The following is an 18,583-nucleotide window of genomic DNA, read 5'->3' on the forward strand; positions in this document are numbered from 1 at the left end:
CTTGGCTCTTGATTACAAAGGCATCAGCAGACAGAATTAAACAGTTCACTTCCTGGCCTATTTAGCATCCTCTGGGTGATGGGTTAGAGGGTAGGCAAGGCTTATGAGACATTTTTAACAGTTGTGCCAGAATCTGACTTTTTTTTTTCTTTAATTTTTTGTCAAGACATTTGCAGCAGGTGATAAGGTTTCCCAAAGATCTGGCCAGGCTCCAGAGGAAAAAACAAGCAGTGAAAGTGTATGTAAAAGCAGCTCTGCATTAGGTTATAAGGCACTGCCTGAACCAGCTGCCATAGCAACTGCTATTAAAGAAAGAATTAGAGCATTCTTCACGGAAGTAGGAAAACTCGCAGTCAATAAGCATGAGGATGGGATGCAAAGCAAAATAAAGGAGGATAAATATAAGCAATTAGGAAAAACATGCAGAACTGAATGAGAAGCAGTGCCACTTGCACAGGTATATATGCTCTTGTGTTGTGGAGATGCCTATAAATACACTAAGACACCTAACTCCAACCTCATTAGCAAGCATTTTAGATATAGTTGATCCTGCCTTGGGGCAGGAGGTGGATTACATGACCTCCTGAGGGCCTCTCAACCTCTATTTTCCATGATTCTAGGAGGAAGAAATCTACACCAGTGGAGCTGAGCTGGTCTGAATCCAGAAAGGCAGGAATTTAAATCTGGAAAAAAAAAATAGATTTAATCCACTTTTAATGTTCTCCCTGACCAGGAGAAGGGGCAGAAAGCAGACCCCGCAGCCACAGCTTACAGCCAGGTTCTTCCTGTCTAGAAACTATATCCAAGCACTGCGTTTTCAACTGCATTAGGGTAAAGCAGCCACGTGAGGTTTAGCCCTGCAAGAAGGCTTCACCTCCAAAAATATTAATTTCTCCATCAGTATTCATTTGCAAAGAAGAGTTAGTAACTTGGCGCAGAGCTGTGGGTTTGTTGGTTTGTTTGTTTTGTTTTTTTTTTTTACAAAATACACTTGAAAACAGAATGATGCTGCAAAATGCCAGGTACCAGCGAGCTCTCAGGATGATCAGGCTAGTGTCTTACGTCCTTTTGTCAGAATTGGATTAGATATCACAACACAGCACCACAGCGAGACAGAGCCTTGGCTCTCAGAGGTCATGGCCAAGGTGGGAAGACAGACGATAGTTCACTCCGGGTTGCTGCAGCTTATTACGCAGAAGATACCAGAGGTCCCCCACTGAGCTGCTATTTATGCTCTCTGGTTTCTCATTATTGGAGTGGGACAAAACACACAGTTAATCGGAGCATAGGAAACAGCACACACCTGGAAGGCAGCCAGGCAAGTAAGAAACACGTTGCCTGCAAGAAGCCCCTGGAGCAAGGAGCTGGCTGGGCTGTAGCGTCAGCCCTTCCACACCGTTATCCCACTGAGCAGGCAGCCAGGCATGCTGCTTTCAGTGCTTGATCCGACCCAAATCCAGAGCCATTGCTGCACTTCGCATGCCTGGTTCCCCTCCTGTGGACAGCAGCCACTGATATCCCCGGGAAAATCACAAGGACAACCAAGCTGGGAAGCTACTGGCTAGAAAAAGTCACTGATCTATCAGCAGATATTGGGAAGTTCAGGCTTCGATGCTTGTTTCCACGTCACTGGAAGCAGAGCAGCCAGAACAGGGAAGGGAAAGGTTAAATGCCAGGGATTTAGCACTTGGTTGTATGCATGAACATCCCCAGGCACCTGGTTGAATTAAGGTCCCATCAATAACCTGCCTTCAGCTGACAGGACTCCTGACGTTCCCAGCGAAGGCGGCCGTTGCATCCTGAGCTCTCCCTGCTGTGATTTGGCCAAGCAGGGTTTGCAGAGCAGATGGTGACCTTACATATCCTACCTACTGCACCTTGCATGCACAACCCAAAGAGTTTCAGTCTTTACTCCCCACTGCCCAGATCCCCTTTCGAAAGGGAATACTCCTTACTCATGGTTGCATTAAGAAGCAACCATCGACAATACTAATAAACTAAAGAAACGCCCAATTTGCATTTAGTGCTACACTCAACCAAGGAGACACTGGTTCCAAGTTTCTCCTCCAAAACACACTGCAGCCAAATTTTAGAAGCCAATTAAGTGAATTAAGCCACTTCTAGTAAGAAACAAAATCTGGGATGGGCAACAGTCATTGGCCAATCCCTGTTTGATTTAAAACACCTTGAATCTAAACAGACCGTCCTTACTGGAGGGACAAGTAGTTTGAATCCAGTGTTTATTATCTTGTAATACTGTTGCAAGATACATAAGAAATACGTTCAGTGGTATCAGAAATGGTGGAAGCTGGCACACATGTAAAAGCCAGAAACTGAAGCGACGTGAAACCAACCCGCCCATCACGCAAGCCGAGAACATGCGCTCTGCTGAAATGTGGTGTAAGTGGAAAGATGTGCCCACGGAAGGGGGGGTGGGCAGCCAGGCCTGCAAGAGATTGGGGGGGTGGGGGGTATGTTTAAATTTTGAAAGAAAAAAATTCCAGCTGGGATCCCTACATCACTTTTTCTTAGCAAGGACAGTCAGAGCACATTTGCGTGCAGGTTTCCAGTTCTTGTTTTAGTCAAGAAACGCAATTGCTCACTGTGTGGGGTGCAGGAGGGAGACTGCTTGTGCTATGAGCCTTGCTGTGAATCAAGAAACACAGTCGATGCAGAATTTCTGGTCTCTTGGTATGGAAAGAATCTGTTTCCCAACTCGCACATCTTGCAGCAGCAAGCAGCAATGCTCAGTGCATGCAACTGCCAGCGCCCCAAGAACAGACACCCCAATCCTTCTGAAAGGGATTAAGAGGAGGCTTGACCCACTGAAACCAAAGCTCTTCTACAACAGCTGGTGTCACATTTTAGAAAACACATTCTGAAGTTAAGGAAATATCTCATTTTGTTATTTAAAAAAATTTAAAAAGTATTTCTGAGCAAACTTTTTTGTTTAAAGAAAGGGCTTGAAACAAAATGTTTAAGTTGACTCCAGATATGGGTAGGGAAGAGGGCCTCATCCCGGGAAAACCTGAGATGGACTTTCAGCATTAATTTCCAAACAGAAAAGTTGGCATTTCAAGCTCTTATGAAAATGGAAACAATTTTTCCACTTGATTGAAATTCCAGGAAGTCAGAAAGAAAAAGATTATTTACTTGTTATGACAACAGAGAAAGTTGTATATTCAATATTGCTTGTGCTCCCAGATGCCATCTAGTTAGCTGCCATATGCAAGCCACCCTGCATTGGCATCACATCCAGATTGAATGAAAAAGCCAAGTTAAATGTGGCCAAATACGTGAATCTGCTTTTGGAAGACATACCAACCACCATTAACAAAATTAACAAAATCCATCATTGCCAAGGTCTCCTACGTGCAGCTTCCCAAAGAGGACAGCTTTCATTTCCAGACCCATGGAGCTTAAAACTCAAGAAGCACCTTTGTTATTGAACAGAAACTTTTCATTTCTGACTTGAGTCATTCCCCAAATACCCAGATATACACTCATACTGCTGGCGATAAAAGAGATTTTTTTTTTTCAGAGCCCTTCAAAGGGCATGAAACCCAGGAGAAAAATCTTCTCAGACAGATAAATGCACTTGCTCATAGATATGGACACAGGAACCCCATGTAAAAAGCTTCAGGAGACTAATAATGTGGGTGGAAAATTAAGGCACCTCATAAAAGGTTTTTAGTAACAAGGGAACAGTTCACATCAACTTGGAAAGGTTAAAGAAAGCAATTTATAGACACTAATTAGGGCCTCTTTTTAAAGTGTCTTTGCAAATGACAAGGTTGGTTTTATTCCAGAAAGGTGCAAAGGGAGCGCAGTAGGAGCTGCCTGGGGATGGCTCCCGAAAGGGTTTGTCACACTTGTCATTGCCACACATTTACAGGAGATTTAAGGGTCGTCAGTAAGGGAAACATGGGGGATGTATTTATACAAGCCAGCCATACAATACTGTTACCCTCCCCAGGGAAATCTTCTCCATGCTGGTGCAGGATCTGTGAGCCCCAAGCTTGCACCCACTGCTCTGCTAACTGGAACTGTCTTCCTGGACGCCAAGTCCAAGGTCATCAAACCCGAGTTTTCATTCACTTTCTGGCTCACCAGCTGTAAGGATCCGCATGGTTAAACTTCTGCAGAAACGCTAGTTTATGCAACACACTGACTCTGACAAAGTTTTGCTTGCAGGATGAGATGCCAGAAGGTGGGAGCTGAAGGACTTTGCAGCTTCCCTGAGCCACGGCCAGGGGGGCAGCGGGCACCCGCGGGGGAGCAGCTCTTGTCCCCAGAGCAGGAGAAACCAGGGCACCTCCAGCACTGCTGGAAGGTGAGTCGGCCCTTCGGGGGCTTTATTTCTGCGTTGGTTCTCTGAAGGGAACACAGTTCACCCCCCCGCTAACACAAACACCTCCAGCTTCTGTCATTCGAGGGCTGGGTGTGCAAAGGGACTTCCAGGCAGCAAATGCCACACGTCTGTACAGGCAGCCAATATACCCACCCCTGGGATCTTTTTTTGCTTTACAGAACACGAGCTCCTCTCCCTGTGCTCTGGGGCTGCTTTTATAGGAGCTCAGTGATGCACAAAGACACATCTATCACTCAGCTGGACACGACAGCCCTGCAGCATCTGGGGCTGTTTTCGGGGATGAGGTGCCACGCCTGGGAATGGCAGGACCAGCCTCCTCCCCATGGTTTTAGTCCATCACCTTGCCAGATGGCCTCGAAGGGCCACAGCCTTCAGCAGCCCTCACAACTTCTTTGCAATTAGTACAGTAGCTTATGAAGCATTGCTTTACTGCATTATAAAGCAACTCTCCTTCGCAGCCGTTACAACAGCGCAGAGGTGGTATACACACTGCTGCTCCCTGTAAGCTCTCTATGGCACCGTCCCCCTGTCACCTGCTCAGATGATGCCTAGAGCTGGGTGAGGGCTTGAACACATTTCCACTTAAAACGGTGATTGTGTGTGATGCCCTTCCACAGCATGCCCTCCCCAGCTCCTCCGCGGGGGAGAGCGAAGTGGGTCCAGGGTGGCAACTGGGAGCGCTCTGCTGTCACCTCAGAGCTCACCCATGACCTGTCTGTAGATGCTTCAGCTTTCCAAACCGAAAATCCCAGCCAGCATGCTGCAGCCCAGGGGGACTGCTGCCCTCAGTCTGGGGTTGCTGCCCATCACCTACTTCTCCCCAGCGCAACTGTCCACTCACATCTGCTACCAGCATGTTTGTGGTGTGCTCCCTACCCTGGTTCTGTCAGCAGAGATCTGATCCAAAGGAGCTTTTAATAGCAGCTTGTTTGATAAACCTGGCATACTTTGACAGATCTGTCACAGAAGATGCAAGGAACAAGCAGGCAAGAGCAGTCACCCCTTTGCAGCTCCTGCCCGCACCAGGGCTGAGGATCCCTAGGAGCCCTTGCCTTCAGTCCTGCTTTGCCACCACCCTGAGATACAGCGATTCTGCAACACGCCCGGTCACCCGTGGACTCATCAGCCATAGACAAACCTGGATTTCTTACAGGGGAAAGAAGTCCTCTTCTCCAAGGCTGTCACATTTGCAGAGCCAGAGAGGTCACAGGTTAGGTGGGAAGCTGGGGTGGCTCAGCCCAGTGGCCGTGACGTTGATGGCAGAAGGAAACAGGGACAAGGGAAGGTGCTGCAGATACCCGTGGGCGCACGGGAGCCCGGCAAAACGAGCGCTGCTCTTTCAATTACACCTGGGCAAGGTGGAGGCAGACAGTGAGGTCAGCATGTCCAGGGCCTCAGGGACACGGGGCTGCTCCCTGAAGAGCAGGGCGGGGTTTTTCACCCACTGACTCCATCCTACAGGGCTTGACATACTGCCTTGATCAGGAGGTTACGCCACAGCACAAGACACCTTCTGGACAAAGAGCCAACTCACTATCCAACTCTGCTTTCTTTTCCCAGATTTCATTGCACAGTGCCTACTACCATCCCCTCTTCCACTTCAGGAGTGAGAATGTTAAAAATAAATACAAAAGTACAGAGAAGTAACAAAGAATGGAAATGGCACCCTGCTCAGAGGTAGCTTAGAGGTGACACGTGCCAGCTGCACCCCCGGCTCTCTAACCTCCCTCATGCTAACTTCTCAAGTTCTTAATCATTTATATTTCACCTCCCCCTCCACCTCCCACATGGAAACAAAAGATGATTCACACACCAAAATAATCACCTGGGACCTCCAAAAGCCCACGAATTCCCTCACTTTGGTCTAGGGAACTTGATAAGGAATTTTCCCAGTTTGGCATCTGGGTTTGACTCTGTCCCCTCCTCCCCTTCATACTGGTCCCCCACAGCACAGAGAGGGCAGAACGTGCCCACACACTATTTTTAGGACTTAAACTAATTGACCACAAAACAAATGGAATTTAAACACTTGAGGCATCTGAAAAATCTAGATACAGAGGGGAAGCACCTGTGGCATCAGGGACACTGCCCCTGCCCTCTCTGGTGGGTGGAGAGGTGGATTTTCCACCAAGCAGGGAAGTGCCTTTATCACGTTTGGTGTAAATCGCATCGGAAAGAGCGACCGATGGTTAAAGCCCACTACCTGGGCTCGCCTATGGAAACAGGTCAACACGATTATAGTACCAAAAGAGACCTGCAGCCATGGGTTTTCCCTTACAGCAGGAAAAGAGCGAAGCTGTGAGCTGAAAGCTCAATTCCTGCACCCCCAACAGCAAAGTATCCATGCCCACATGCGGCGCAAGACATCCACAGGACCTCTGACACGAGTGTCAGTGCCGTGGCCAGCACTCGCCAGCCCTGCCTGCTCGCCGCCGTCAGGGTGCACAACTACCCTCTGCCAGTGCCACGTCTGCAAACGCCTCTGCCATTTGGGCATCTCTCACAAAATAAGAAAATATTTGTAAGGCAGACAGTGAAGGAGCTTTCCTCCTTTCAAACTGCCCAGATCCAAAGCCAGAAAGTGCAGAAAGCAAAACTACAAGGTTGGGCCTCTTGCAGACCCGTTAGCCCCATGGCACCCTCCAGCCCAAGCACTGAGCAGAGGTGCTGCTGCCGCATGAAGAGGAGGACAATGAAACGCTCGTTATCCACCCCAGCGCTGTCACTGTCACAGGTGGACAGCTGGGTACAAAACCCAAAGCCATGCCCTGCCAAGTATCTGCCAGCACAGGCAGAGGTGATACAAGTCATAAATCTGTCATCTCAGGCAATGCCAATAGACACAATTTCACAGCAGGGCTCTAGTTGGCTTCACTGCTGGGGCTCTCCTAGAACACTACAATGGTTCTAAGTGAGAAACACATTCGCTGAAGCAAAGAGCTGGAAGCAACTGTTAAACCTTTAAAGCAAGGAAGAAACAAATAAAAGCCTGCAGTTTCCAGGGCATTATCACAGGTCTGCTCTCCCAGAGAGAGGCTACAAATACACACAAAACTAGAGACTCACAGCAGGGCTTGGCAAACTCTTGTAACACACCGCCCAGGCAGGCACCACTGCCCACCACCAAAGTGCTCCGTTTCCCAACAGGTGCAAAACACGTGCACGAGGACAAGTTACAGCGCTCAAAAGGTGTTCTCAGAAACAGGGAACCACCTTGGGGAGATTCCTCACAAGACAAGATGAGGTCCTTGCCTTCCACCCACATACCAGGCAAGTATATACTGCTTCTTGCAAAAGATGCTGGAAACCAGCAGAGATGCAACTCAACTGGCCAGCTTTCCTAAGCACCTCCCTTGTCTCTGCCATGCCAAGGGATCAGAAGGATCACACCGATTTTGCTACCTGGCAGAGCAGCAACCTCAAAGGCTGCTCCAGGTCTTCTCCAAGAAATGTTTTTACTTCTCTGCAGAGAAGTAAGCTCTGGCTCTCCAGAGTTTACAGTTTTCCCCCGTGCTGTGCTGAGGCTAATGGGGATTGAGTTTTAGACTTTTTTTTTTTCTTCCCTCCCTTCAGATTTTGAAGCAAAAGCAAAGCACTTTGATCCACTTTGAAATGGTGCAATTAAACCAATTTCTGAACAATTTTCAGTTCTCTTGTATAGGAAGCATTAAGCAAAGCCATGCTTTTCAGTATTCTGAATAGGGAAAAAATTCATACATCCATGTAGCTCTCAATCCATCCCCCCAAGCAGGGAGACTGAAGAGATTTACACTGACATGTAAATCCCTGCGACAGACTTCTGTAAAACCACTAAGAGGCACATCCAGAAGGCAAAGAAGTGTATCACACCTTCTGGAAGTAGAAAGTGTGAAAAGGAAAGAGATGACAGCCGCCTACCTTTCCCTAAATCTCAGTCATAACTCCTGCCCTATCCTGGCATTCGTGTGCCCACTCCTGATGTCAATCTAGGTAACACTGGTGTCACACAGTGCTTGGAGAACCCCATAGCTATATCAGAGATGGCAACACTCTAGAGACCAACTCCACATCAAGGGTAGTCCAGTCCATGGATGTCAACACAGATGCCTCTGCACACCACAGCACTACATAGACCTCACACGCAGCCAGCCAAAGAAACTGCCAGATAAAAACGCTGTACCTTCCTCTAAGTCGTTCCTCAGAGAAGCCTCTAGCAGAGCAACACTGGCTTCAAAAGACACTTTCTTTCGGTTAACAGCATTTCTCTTCTTTTCATGTTTCCGCTTCTTGTGCTGCATCTCCTTCTCATACTGTGCCCATTTCTTCAGCTGCTGAGCCCTCCGCTTCTGGGCTGCCCGCAGCCTCTCCAGCGTGGGCACCTTATCCAGCAGCTGCAGCTCCGTCAGGAGGTCCACGTGGGCATCCATCGCTTCTGCCGCGAGAGAGGGGGTGAAGGATGTCCCAGCGGGAAACCACGTCCCACCGCAGGTCCTCTGGCTCACAGCTGCCTGCTGCTATACCAGCATCTTGAGGCCGAGCTGGGAAGGGCCCATTCCAGCTTCTGAGGAGAATATGGTAGAAACCTGAAATGAGGAGGAAAGTGTCAGGGATCAAGTCTCATCATCCCATGCAGACAAGCAACTAAGACCAGTCCATTGGAAAACATGACAGACAGCACCTACCATCTCAAAAGGCAGCTCACTTTAATTGCTTGGTTGTTCTCACTGGCCTTTGTGATTTCGCCCTTCACTCACTCCAAACACCCAAGCAAAACCCTCTTGATTAAGCAGTAGTTTTAGTGTGCAATCCATTCATGTCTATGGTTCAGGATAGCCCTCTCATGAGCAGAAGAAAGTCTTAATGAGCAAAGATCTTTCACAGTATTTGATATCATTCCTCAGACAACTCAGGAGAGATTCAAGGACTGACACATCCCTCCCTCCAGCTGGCTCCTTCCAGCATAACTATCACCCCTCGTTACAGGTGTCCTCAACACCGCAGCCAGGACTGTGCTGCACTGATACACACCAGCAGCCACCTCCCTGAAGCATTTCAGTCTGAGTAGCAAAACACAGGGCAGAGGGGACCAAGACTGCAGTGGCAGGGCCCAGGGCAGCCACAGACACCAGATGAGGCCATCCCAGCACAAATAACCCAGAAGCCAGAGGCTGGAGATGCATGGGGCTACCCATCCGGCACCCCAAGGCCAGGCAGGTTTTCCCAGAGGAGCTCTACCCACCAGGAGCATCATCTGTGCTCTTCTACTTCATCCATTGGCCCCTTCTCACCCCAGCCCTAGCCGAGGGCAGAGAGATAGGACGTGGCTCCCAGAGAGGTATTACTAACACTTAAACTGCCTCAGCTACTTAAAAACATGGGGGGTTGTGTTAATTTCTGTGTTTTTTCAGGTTTTTCTTCACCACACACTAGCTCATCCTGGTTTTGCTGTACAGGCTCCACAAGCACGACGACGAGAGCAGTTAAATCACAGCCTCAGACTCTCGGTGTGACCATGACACCAGAGACCTCTGAGCAGCACTACCCACAGAGCGATCAGCCGGAGGACCCATGGACAGCCACCCAATCATCTGCTGCACAGGAGGAGGAAATATGTCCCAGATTTAAGGAGCAGTCCAACAGGGAAAAGTGCATTTGAAATAAAGCCAATGTCACGAGCAAATTGAATGAGTCTTTTCCAAACAGATCCATGCCAAGCACATCAAGGTGAGCATGCCAAATCGAGGTAAGCTGCAAATAACCACGTATGAAACAAGAGCTTTTATGGTTCAAACAGCCTGGAGGTGGGGGGGTGGGGGGGGAAGAAATAAAAAGAGTTGATGGGGAAGGGAGACTGTGGAGAGCTTACGCAGTCACAAGCACCTGAGAAAGCCCCAGCAAGGCAGCTGAAACCATTCCTTGCTCAACTCTCCTGCCCAAAAGAGAGGAAGCAACGGTCTTTTAAGTAATGGATGTAAAGCATCTATGGGAAAAATAGCAGCAGAAGAGAGGTAGCTAGACCCAGGTGAAAGATGTGGTGAGGATACCAAACCTTACCCATCCAGCCAAGCCAGGAAAAGCCACCATTCATCCCTCTTCAGAGGGCAAAGCAGCCCAATCGGGGAGGCATTACTCTGAGGAGCTGCAGGGAAACATCCATGCCACGCAGCACATCCTCCACATCCCAGTGAATTTTGCAAGGTTGATACATCCACTCCTTCCAAACATTGCTACAGACCTTCCACAGGGGTTTGACCTTACCTATAAATATCTCAGCAGACTGACAGCGAGGCACACCATTTCCTCCGCAAGATAATTGGTTTGAGAACTGAAAGCAAACAAACTCAGCCAGAGCACGCAGGTGGGTCCTGGGCAGTTGCTTTACCCAGTGGCCAACAGAAGGCCAAGGGCAGCTTCAGCAGCACCTGCAAACCTTATTTTGAGGCTTTCAGGATAGACCTGAACAAAAAACCCCTGTTCCATCCCATAAGAACTTAAGAGTGGGGAAAAAAAAAAAGCTTTAGTTCCTCATAGGGGCAAACCCAAATCCTTGCAAAGTTTTTCATGAGAGATACTACCTAGAAATTCAAACACTTGCCTGAGATGGAAAATATCAACTCATAACTTTAGCATGCCACTGGAAAGCAAGGGAAGTGTGTCACGGCATAAGAGCTCAGCACAGCTCTCCCTGACCCCTGCCTGCAGCCCCCACGAGCCAGGACTCACCATGGCCCCCAGAAACTCTGCTGACAACACGGCAGTGTAAATGCAGCCCACTTTCCAAAAAGCTTTTATTCTGGGGCAGACACATTTTCCAAGCACAGGCACTTAGCTGGAAAGCTCTTCACCACCTCTCGTGAACTCGGCAGGGCTCCTGCCCCTTGCAGGCATCCACGGGAAGGTATCTTTTTTGGCGATCTCCACTCCAGTAACACAGGCTGCAGATCTGAAGCCCCATTTACAATACCTCGAAGGAGGGGAGATAAGGGCAGGAAATGCCTCTCGGCATACCACACGCGGCACTCCCACCCTGATCCTTTTCCAGGCCACTTCTGCCATTGTTCGCTGAAAGATGAACAAATATTTTTTCCAAAACACACCTGAAGTAGAAATGAGGACCTAACTCTGCAGGTTTATCAGTGTAAAGAAACCTTATTTCAGTGTTTCCCTGTTTATCCAAAAAAACCTGGAAGCTCTCCTGGTGGTATTAGGACTGCACCTTGGAAAAAGCAACAGGACATTTGATTTATACGGAGAGCAAAAGCATCGCTTGCTCTGCTTGCCCATGTTTCAGCTTTCCTGCATGCACCTTGACCTCCAGCAGCTTCTCTCGCAATAGAACAAAAGGGAGAATTGAGTGGCCTACAGAGAGGAATGAAACAGAGAGGGGAGATCCACAAACACCAAGAGACATCTTCTACAACTACCAGACACCAGCATCTCCTCAAACTGAGCAGCAATGAACCTCTAAAGGAGCAGAGAGGAATCCCTGAGAGGTCTTCCTGAAAGGGTGACAGCTCAACTTCTCCCAGACTTAGGTACAAGTCCCCTAGCACCCTGCACAGACTCCAGAGCCTCAGACTTTGGTTCCATCACTCTGGCTGCTTGTTTTCTGATGACCTAGTTTCTTCCCTGTACCAAGAAAATGGCACATTGACTTCTCATTGCACAAACTGGTCAGTCTAACTATAGCACAGTCTCAGGCCCCAGCATTTGTTTACCTGCAAAGCGACACAGAAGCTGGCTGTGTGGGCGCCGTGGTTTGCAAGGCATCACATTTTGGTTTCTGTTTTATTTAAAGAAGGAAAAAAAAGTGCCGTTCCTTGTGTTCGACCGAGCTGAGTTTCCATGAGCTCAGCAGATCTGCCTGCTGCCGTGCCGAGCACATCCTGCCAGACACATGCAGCCCACAGCCCCACAGGGACAACAGTCGACTATTTCAGGGGCCAAAAGGAAGACGAGACGCTCGCTATTGTATTGCACTTGTGCCATCGCTGTTCTCTCGGTGCTGTGGCAGAGAAAGACCTGCTGAGCTGTGTCAAAGATCAGTCCCTACAAAGGGCACACGAGTGTTGGCAAACACAATCTTTTTTTAAAAAGTTTGCATTTCCTGTACATTTTGTCTCACCTCAGTACAATACTCATCTCACTAAGCTCAAAAGGACTTTCAGGGCACTGGTTACTCACTTGCAATACAACAAGAGACAGCGATTCTGTGAAGTGAGAGTTTACTGAGTCAGTGGCTGCAACAAGCTGCCTACCCCGTACCACCAACCCTGCCTGGAGGGGTCCTTCCCCTTCTTCCCATTTCACATTTAGAGGTTGGCACTCGCATCCTGCAAAGGAGAAAACCGAGTGCACTTATTTTCCTGTTCCAGTACACTCTCAGAGCTGCCCCCCTCAACCTTCCTACAAAGGATTCAACTTGCAGACACTTTGCCATAATGCTGCTGAGGTTGGAGCTGGATCCATTAAAACAGCCACACTGCTGAGTGATGCTGAAGAGCCTCCTCCTCTCCCCACCAGACAATGAAGCTGGAGCTAAGACCTGCAAAACCTCCATCACATCTCCCCAAGGCACTACTTAAAGCACAGCACGGCACTGAAGCAGAACATAAACACAAGAGCCCTTCACTTAAGTGTCATCAACTGACATCGGTTTTATTGCACTTAAAAAAAATAAACACAAACCATGGAAGAGCAACCCTTGAATGGGACACCTTGAAATAGAAGAATTCTCTAGTTGCTGAACTAAGCTGTACATCTTTCAAGCAAAGGTAAAACTCAAGACCCAGGCACATGAGCAGCCGCTTCTGAAGTCAAGGAGATCACTCTCATTCACTGGATTGCTTGTGAGGAGGCACCTGCAGGATTGGGCGTAGCCGATTCGGCAAAGCGTCTGCGTTTGCAGCATAAAGTCAAGTCAGTGGCACGAAGAGTGACAGAAATAGCCCTCTCCTCCCCACCCCAAGCTAATCTTCTCGCAGCTGGAATTGGAAGCTAAGCATGAAAGCCTACAGCAGGGATCTAAGCACATAGGCAGCCTGCAGAAGAGGTGGCTGATTTATTTATTTCACTAAGAGTCAACTCCTGCACCATGGCAAGGTGAGGAATTGCCAAATTTACCCCTTCTGCCTTTATACAAGGGCCAAGGCCAACCTGTGCTATTCGTGCCCCACAAAATGCCAGATAACCAGCCCATCGCAGCCCCTTTGCTGAGCCCGTCCTCTGGCAATGAGCACCAGTGAAGAATTCACAGGCTTCTCTTTCAGGCATCACCTTCAGGATTGTCACTGCTTGCTGATACAAAGCAGCCAAAGACGTGTGTGCTGTATTGTTGTTTCTGCTGTTGGCCAGGATCTCCCCAAGGTCTGGAGGAAGCAGCAAAGCAGCTCTTCATCACTTCCTCGCCGATGAGGGGAAGAGCTCACTGGCAGCCCAGCAGCAGTAACACCATCCAGAGACAGCCAGAAAGCCACCGAGAGAAGGAGGTGACAGATGGCGGGACAGGCAGAAGCAGCAGGGAAAGAAAGGCACAACTGCCCCCAAGGGACGATAAGGCGGGGGACACAGCGGGGCTGCCCAAAGCATGGATGTACCATGAGGCTGACCATACACAGAGAGCCAAGGTCCATTCCCTCCCTCCCCACAGCCCAGACCGGGGGTGAGAAGGGCAGCAGCGTCCCCCTCCCGCCCTCCCCAGAGGAACTCACTCCAAGTCATTTCCTAAACTGTGTCACTGCCGAGCACGTAACCGTGCCGGCTCTGCCAAGGAGCTCCCCACCCCACCACCGTCACGCAAGCTGCTCCCTGCAGCAATCTGCAATACCTCCAGCAAGATGGGAAACTAAACCCCTCTTCTGGCTTGCTGATGGGAACAGCAAGCCCTGTTCTGGATCAAGAGCTCTTGGGGTTTGTACAGTTTTGGGTTTTTTTTAAATTAGTACAGGGTGCATCAAGACAAGAGGGTCTTTTGTGCTAAGACAAGCATAGCCTAGAACCAGGGTTTCTTTCCTTATTATAACTGCTTCTCTTGCCTCCTGCCTTTCGGAAAAAAATTTCATCAGAGCATCATCAACAAGGACACTACATCAATCCCTACCACCCAACTACCCAAACCATTGTAAACTTACACACCTATAACGGGACTCAGCCACTGGGTCTTCCAAATGAAGACAGACAGAGGGTCAGACACCAACAGCGACCATACAGCAAAATGGGAAGGGGAATTCAAATCACAAGAGACATGCCTGCCCCTCCGAGGAACCACAGCCCCAAAACACCTGTTTTCGCCTGCAATGCTACAAGACAGACACATTTCCTACAAAGCCCAGTGGAGGAGGAGAGAATGCCCGAGGTGAAAGGCTGCGGTGGTAAGCAATCCAAAACGCAGCATTTCCAGCCTCCTGAAGGGTTTAATTTCTTCTCTGAAACTGAAATATTTTTTTCTCTAGTATCATCACACCTTGCCAGACAGGTTGTACCATCTCCCTTGTCTGGATCTCTGTGCAACACCTGCGATGCAAGTGGGCACTGACCACCACGTCAGGGATGATAGCAAAGATGAAGTCAGAAACCTGGTCCTGGTAACACACAAACCCTGAACGCAGCCCAAGGCAGCACATTAAACAACAGCTTGACATACACCTAAGCCAGTACTTTCAAAATAATATGCAACAAACCCTTCTCCAGAGGTCAAGAGCATCCACTGATGAACAGATGAATACAGAACAAGGTCACTTGCTTGACTTCAGGCATCAAACGCACTGCAAGAGCTACACCACACCTCAGGACTGTTATTTCTAGTCCTGTGCTCCAGCTGTGAGGCACTGGTGAAACCCTACTCGTCCCTCGGTGCTACTCCAACAGCTCTGGCTATTGCTTCTGGTAGCAAATTCTTCTTGCGTGCACCATGTGATTCTCCTTGTACCGTGCTGTGAGCCCCACAGCACCCGCAGGTTAACCACATAGAGGAGTGAAAATTATGAGAGTTGTTGATGCATGATTTAATTTCGCTGGTATCTCTGAAGCAAACAGCTCCTTTCCTCACTTGGGGCTTCTGCTGCATTTTAAGCAGCAAATGCTCAGCACTACCAGACGAATGGTTCCTCCTGAAGGAATGAAGAGGAAAGTGGCAGGAAACATCACTTTAAAAAAAAAAAAAAAAAAGGTATTTCTTTCAGCCAAGATCCCTTAGGGAACACAACTCCTACAGTCTGCCCTGGACTGCTGGTGAGGAAGAACAGGTACAGAAGTCTTCTGGGTGAGAGATCTCATCAGAAATTGGGAGTTTCGGGAGAGATTCTTGGCTTTCCCGCAGGTTTCTTGTATGCAAAGTAAGTAACTTAATCTGTGCCCCAATTACCTTCTTAAAGTGAAGATACTGTTTTACTCGTCTGCAGCAAAGGAAGTTTCATTGCTGCTTGATGCAAAGGTAAGTTGGGTGGTGAAGGTGCATCAGTGTAAGTTATTTTTCTAGCTTAGTGGAAAGCTCAAAATTTAAAGCCAAATTCTTCCCCAGAGAATTAAAAACGTTTTGGTTTGACCGCTTAATCTCTAGTTCCAGATAATCTCTCCCTCTTCAACGAGCTCTTTCCTAGCAGTGGGAATGAAATACAACCAAGAAGAAAACAGCAAAAACAGCAAGTCAAAAGATCTCTTTGGAGCCAGTGCTGGTAATAGAAAATTTTAAGTGATTCATTCTTTTCTCCTCCCAACTGTTCCACTCCTAACAATATTGGCAGTTGTTTGAGCAAAACCCCTCAGTATTTTCACTATATATTTCCTGTAAACACTCAACACAGCACAATATACATTCTTTTTCCTATCAATATTTCAACGTGGGCTTCCTTAAAAAAAGGACCTTCTGTGCCAAGCAGTCCTCCCCCACATCAGCATGCTTGGAAACACGCTGCTCTTTCTAGTGGCACCTCAGTGACAAGCAAAGGAAACCTGGTGGTGGTCCCCAGACATATACACACTGGCCATTAAGCTCTTATCAAGAGCTGGAGAGCTGCATCTTTGGGTTCACTGGACGTGGCCACAGCCACGGAGGGCTTTGCTTTAGTACGACACAAGCCCAAGCACAGCTTACACGCATGATGTAGGAGCAAGCCAGAGCATTAAAGCTAGACCGATTCAGTGCTTCCCTCCACAAGGAGCAAAGCTGCTCCTTAAGCCCAATTCCCAGTGCAAGGCAGCAGGACTTGGGGGCGTTTTAGAAAACTTTAATCTAGAAGCTCCGTAGAGCAAATGCTCTTTTCTATGTCTGCTCCACACAGCTCTCTCAAGGCTGCCAACTTTTCTACATTAAACTGTCCTTGCCTGGGTAGATTTTCAAATCCAGAACTTGTAGTGAACATAAAAATTATCCACACAGAAGTCGGGTTTTTCCTCCCCTCTCCGTTTTAATTCCCTAGCATCCTACTCACCAAGCAGGCTCCCGAGGCGCGGCAGCCGAGCTCCGCTCTCGCTGGCCGTCCCTCCACATCCATGGGCAGTGTGGGCTCTTCCAGCCCCCGGGTTGAGGTGTAGCTCCAGACCAGGTGCTGGGTGCACCTTCGAGGGTACCTTGGAGCTGCAGAAACCACTCAGATCCCTTTTGCTTTCTAAGGTGAAACCTTGGGTTTGCCTCCTGCTTTCAGGTCGACTGGTGAATCAGTAAAAACAGATGCTCTGGGCTCTTGGCCATCAGCGTGCCACGCAGAGAAGGGAGAGGGATATTTCAGTTAGTTTGAACTTGAAAATCTAACCGTGATTTTGAATGGAGTTAAAAAAAATCAGAAACTAAGTTCGGGGCTCAATTTCAAACTACACACCAAAACAAGTTGTCTCCTTTTAACCTAGTGCAAAAAGAGAAAACTATTCAACAGCCTGTAAATCCACAGAGAGCACGCACTAATTGTACCAATTCATTTTTTTTCCTCAGATGAGGACTGTACAAGAGTCTGCAAAGCTCTCCCCTCTGCTCCCCACGGACTGTACCCAAGGCAGCGCAGACACAGGCTCGAGGCAGCACACAGGACTCCAGAGAAGACGATGGCTGAAGACAAGGAAATTTTATTCCTTCAAGAATTCATTACACACCACTCCCCTCTCCCCTTTGCTCTCCCAAAGAAAAGTATCTGCTAACAAAATTTATCTCTAGCATCAGAGGAGCAGCAGGATCCCTGCCCTTAGGCAAAAAAAGAAAGATCAGAATGGGATTTCTGTGCAAACATGAACAGAATCCCAACTTCCCTCACACAAGAGCAGCCCCATCTTCTGAGCTAGGCAGTTAAATATTGAAGGAAAGGCATGCAGCAGCTCCGATTATGTGGAACAAAAATTAATTGAGGGCATAAGTCTCCGATTCGGCTCTCCGTTTATTTTTTCCACAGCACATTACATGTCAGAGTGTGTTGCAATGCAGACACCTGCAGGGAAAGCAGCCCGATCCATCTGTGACAGTGATATTACCTCCTTTTATTTGTTTTTCTGGTTAAAGCTTCCATTTTTTATCAGCCCTGCAACAGACAGATGCATGGAGGCTTCCAAAACTGCATCCCCCTTCCTGACATTTTAAACTACATTTTAGACATGTGTAATTTGAAAAATGACAACAATTTTTTCCCCAAAAGGCTTTAAAATGGGAAAAAAAACCAAAGCTAATTTCCAACATAATCTCAAAAACACCATTGCAAGAGCCCACACCCTTCCCTTAAGATACAAATTAAAGCCCTATTTGCCCGCACCCCAACCTTTTTAACAGAAATCCTTCCATTGTTTAAAGCCACTTACACACATTTTGGCCCATGGAACAAAAAAAAAAAAAAAAAAATCCTGGGAACAGCCCTATTCTGGCACAGCAACAAGCTAGATAAGTGCCTGGATTTTCCATATACAGCTCCTAAGCAGCTCAAGCCGTGCCAACACGGGATGTTTCAGCGGCAGGGCTTTTGCAGGCTCTCAGCTATTGACAGGGATGTGCCTTTCCCAGGGGACACCCGCTCTCATCGTCACCTCTGTGCGATGCACCAGAGGTGACAGCAAGAGCGGGCATCCCACCTGCCCCCACACAGCTACACAGCCCCCGTGGCTGTGCCTTTCCGCAGCAGGCTGGGGGACACAGTATCCCCCCAAGGAGTTACCATCCGATGGGACTACATTCCTCTATTTTAAATTTTTTTTCTGGTTTCTTTGCCACCAAAAGACAGTCCTGCCTCGTTCTTCTCTCTCTGAGGCAAAGACCTGATT

General features: G+C 48.3%; 1 protein-coding gene across 3 annotated transcripts in view; it reads right to left on the reverse strand.

Annotated features, from left to right (window-relative positions):
- Positions 1-18,583, reverse strand: part of PPP1R16B (protein phosphatase 1 regulatory subunit 16B) — a 64,538-nt gene that overhangs the window by 36,866 nt on the left and 9,089 nt on the right. Inside the window, exons 1-2 of one of the 3 annotated variants that reach the window (XM_074843063.1) lie at positions 16,780-17,265; positions 8,532-8,934 (exon numbers count right to left, since the gene is read on the reverse strand). In XM_074843063.1, the coding sequence (XP_074699164.1) occupies positions 8,532-8,778 (247 nt within the window). In that variant the 5' untranslated portion in view covers positions 8,779-8,934; positions 16,780-17,265. Of the gene's footprint in view, positions 1-8,531; positions 8,935-15,030; positions 15,053-16,779; positions 17,266-18,583 lie in introns of those variants that run through there. The other 2 variants (XM_074843064.1, XM_074843062.1) reach the window with 2 other exon arrangements.

The sequence above is a fragment of the Strix aluco genome, chromosome 17, assembly GCF_031877795.1.
Source record: "Strix aluco isolate bStrAlu1 chromosome 17, bStrAlu1.hap1, whole genome shotgun sequence".
Taxonomy (NCBI): domain Eukaryota; kingdom Metazoa; phylum Chordata; class Aves; order Strigiformes; family Strigidae; genus Strix; species Strix aluco.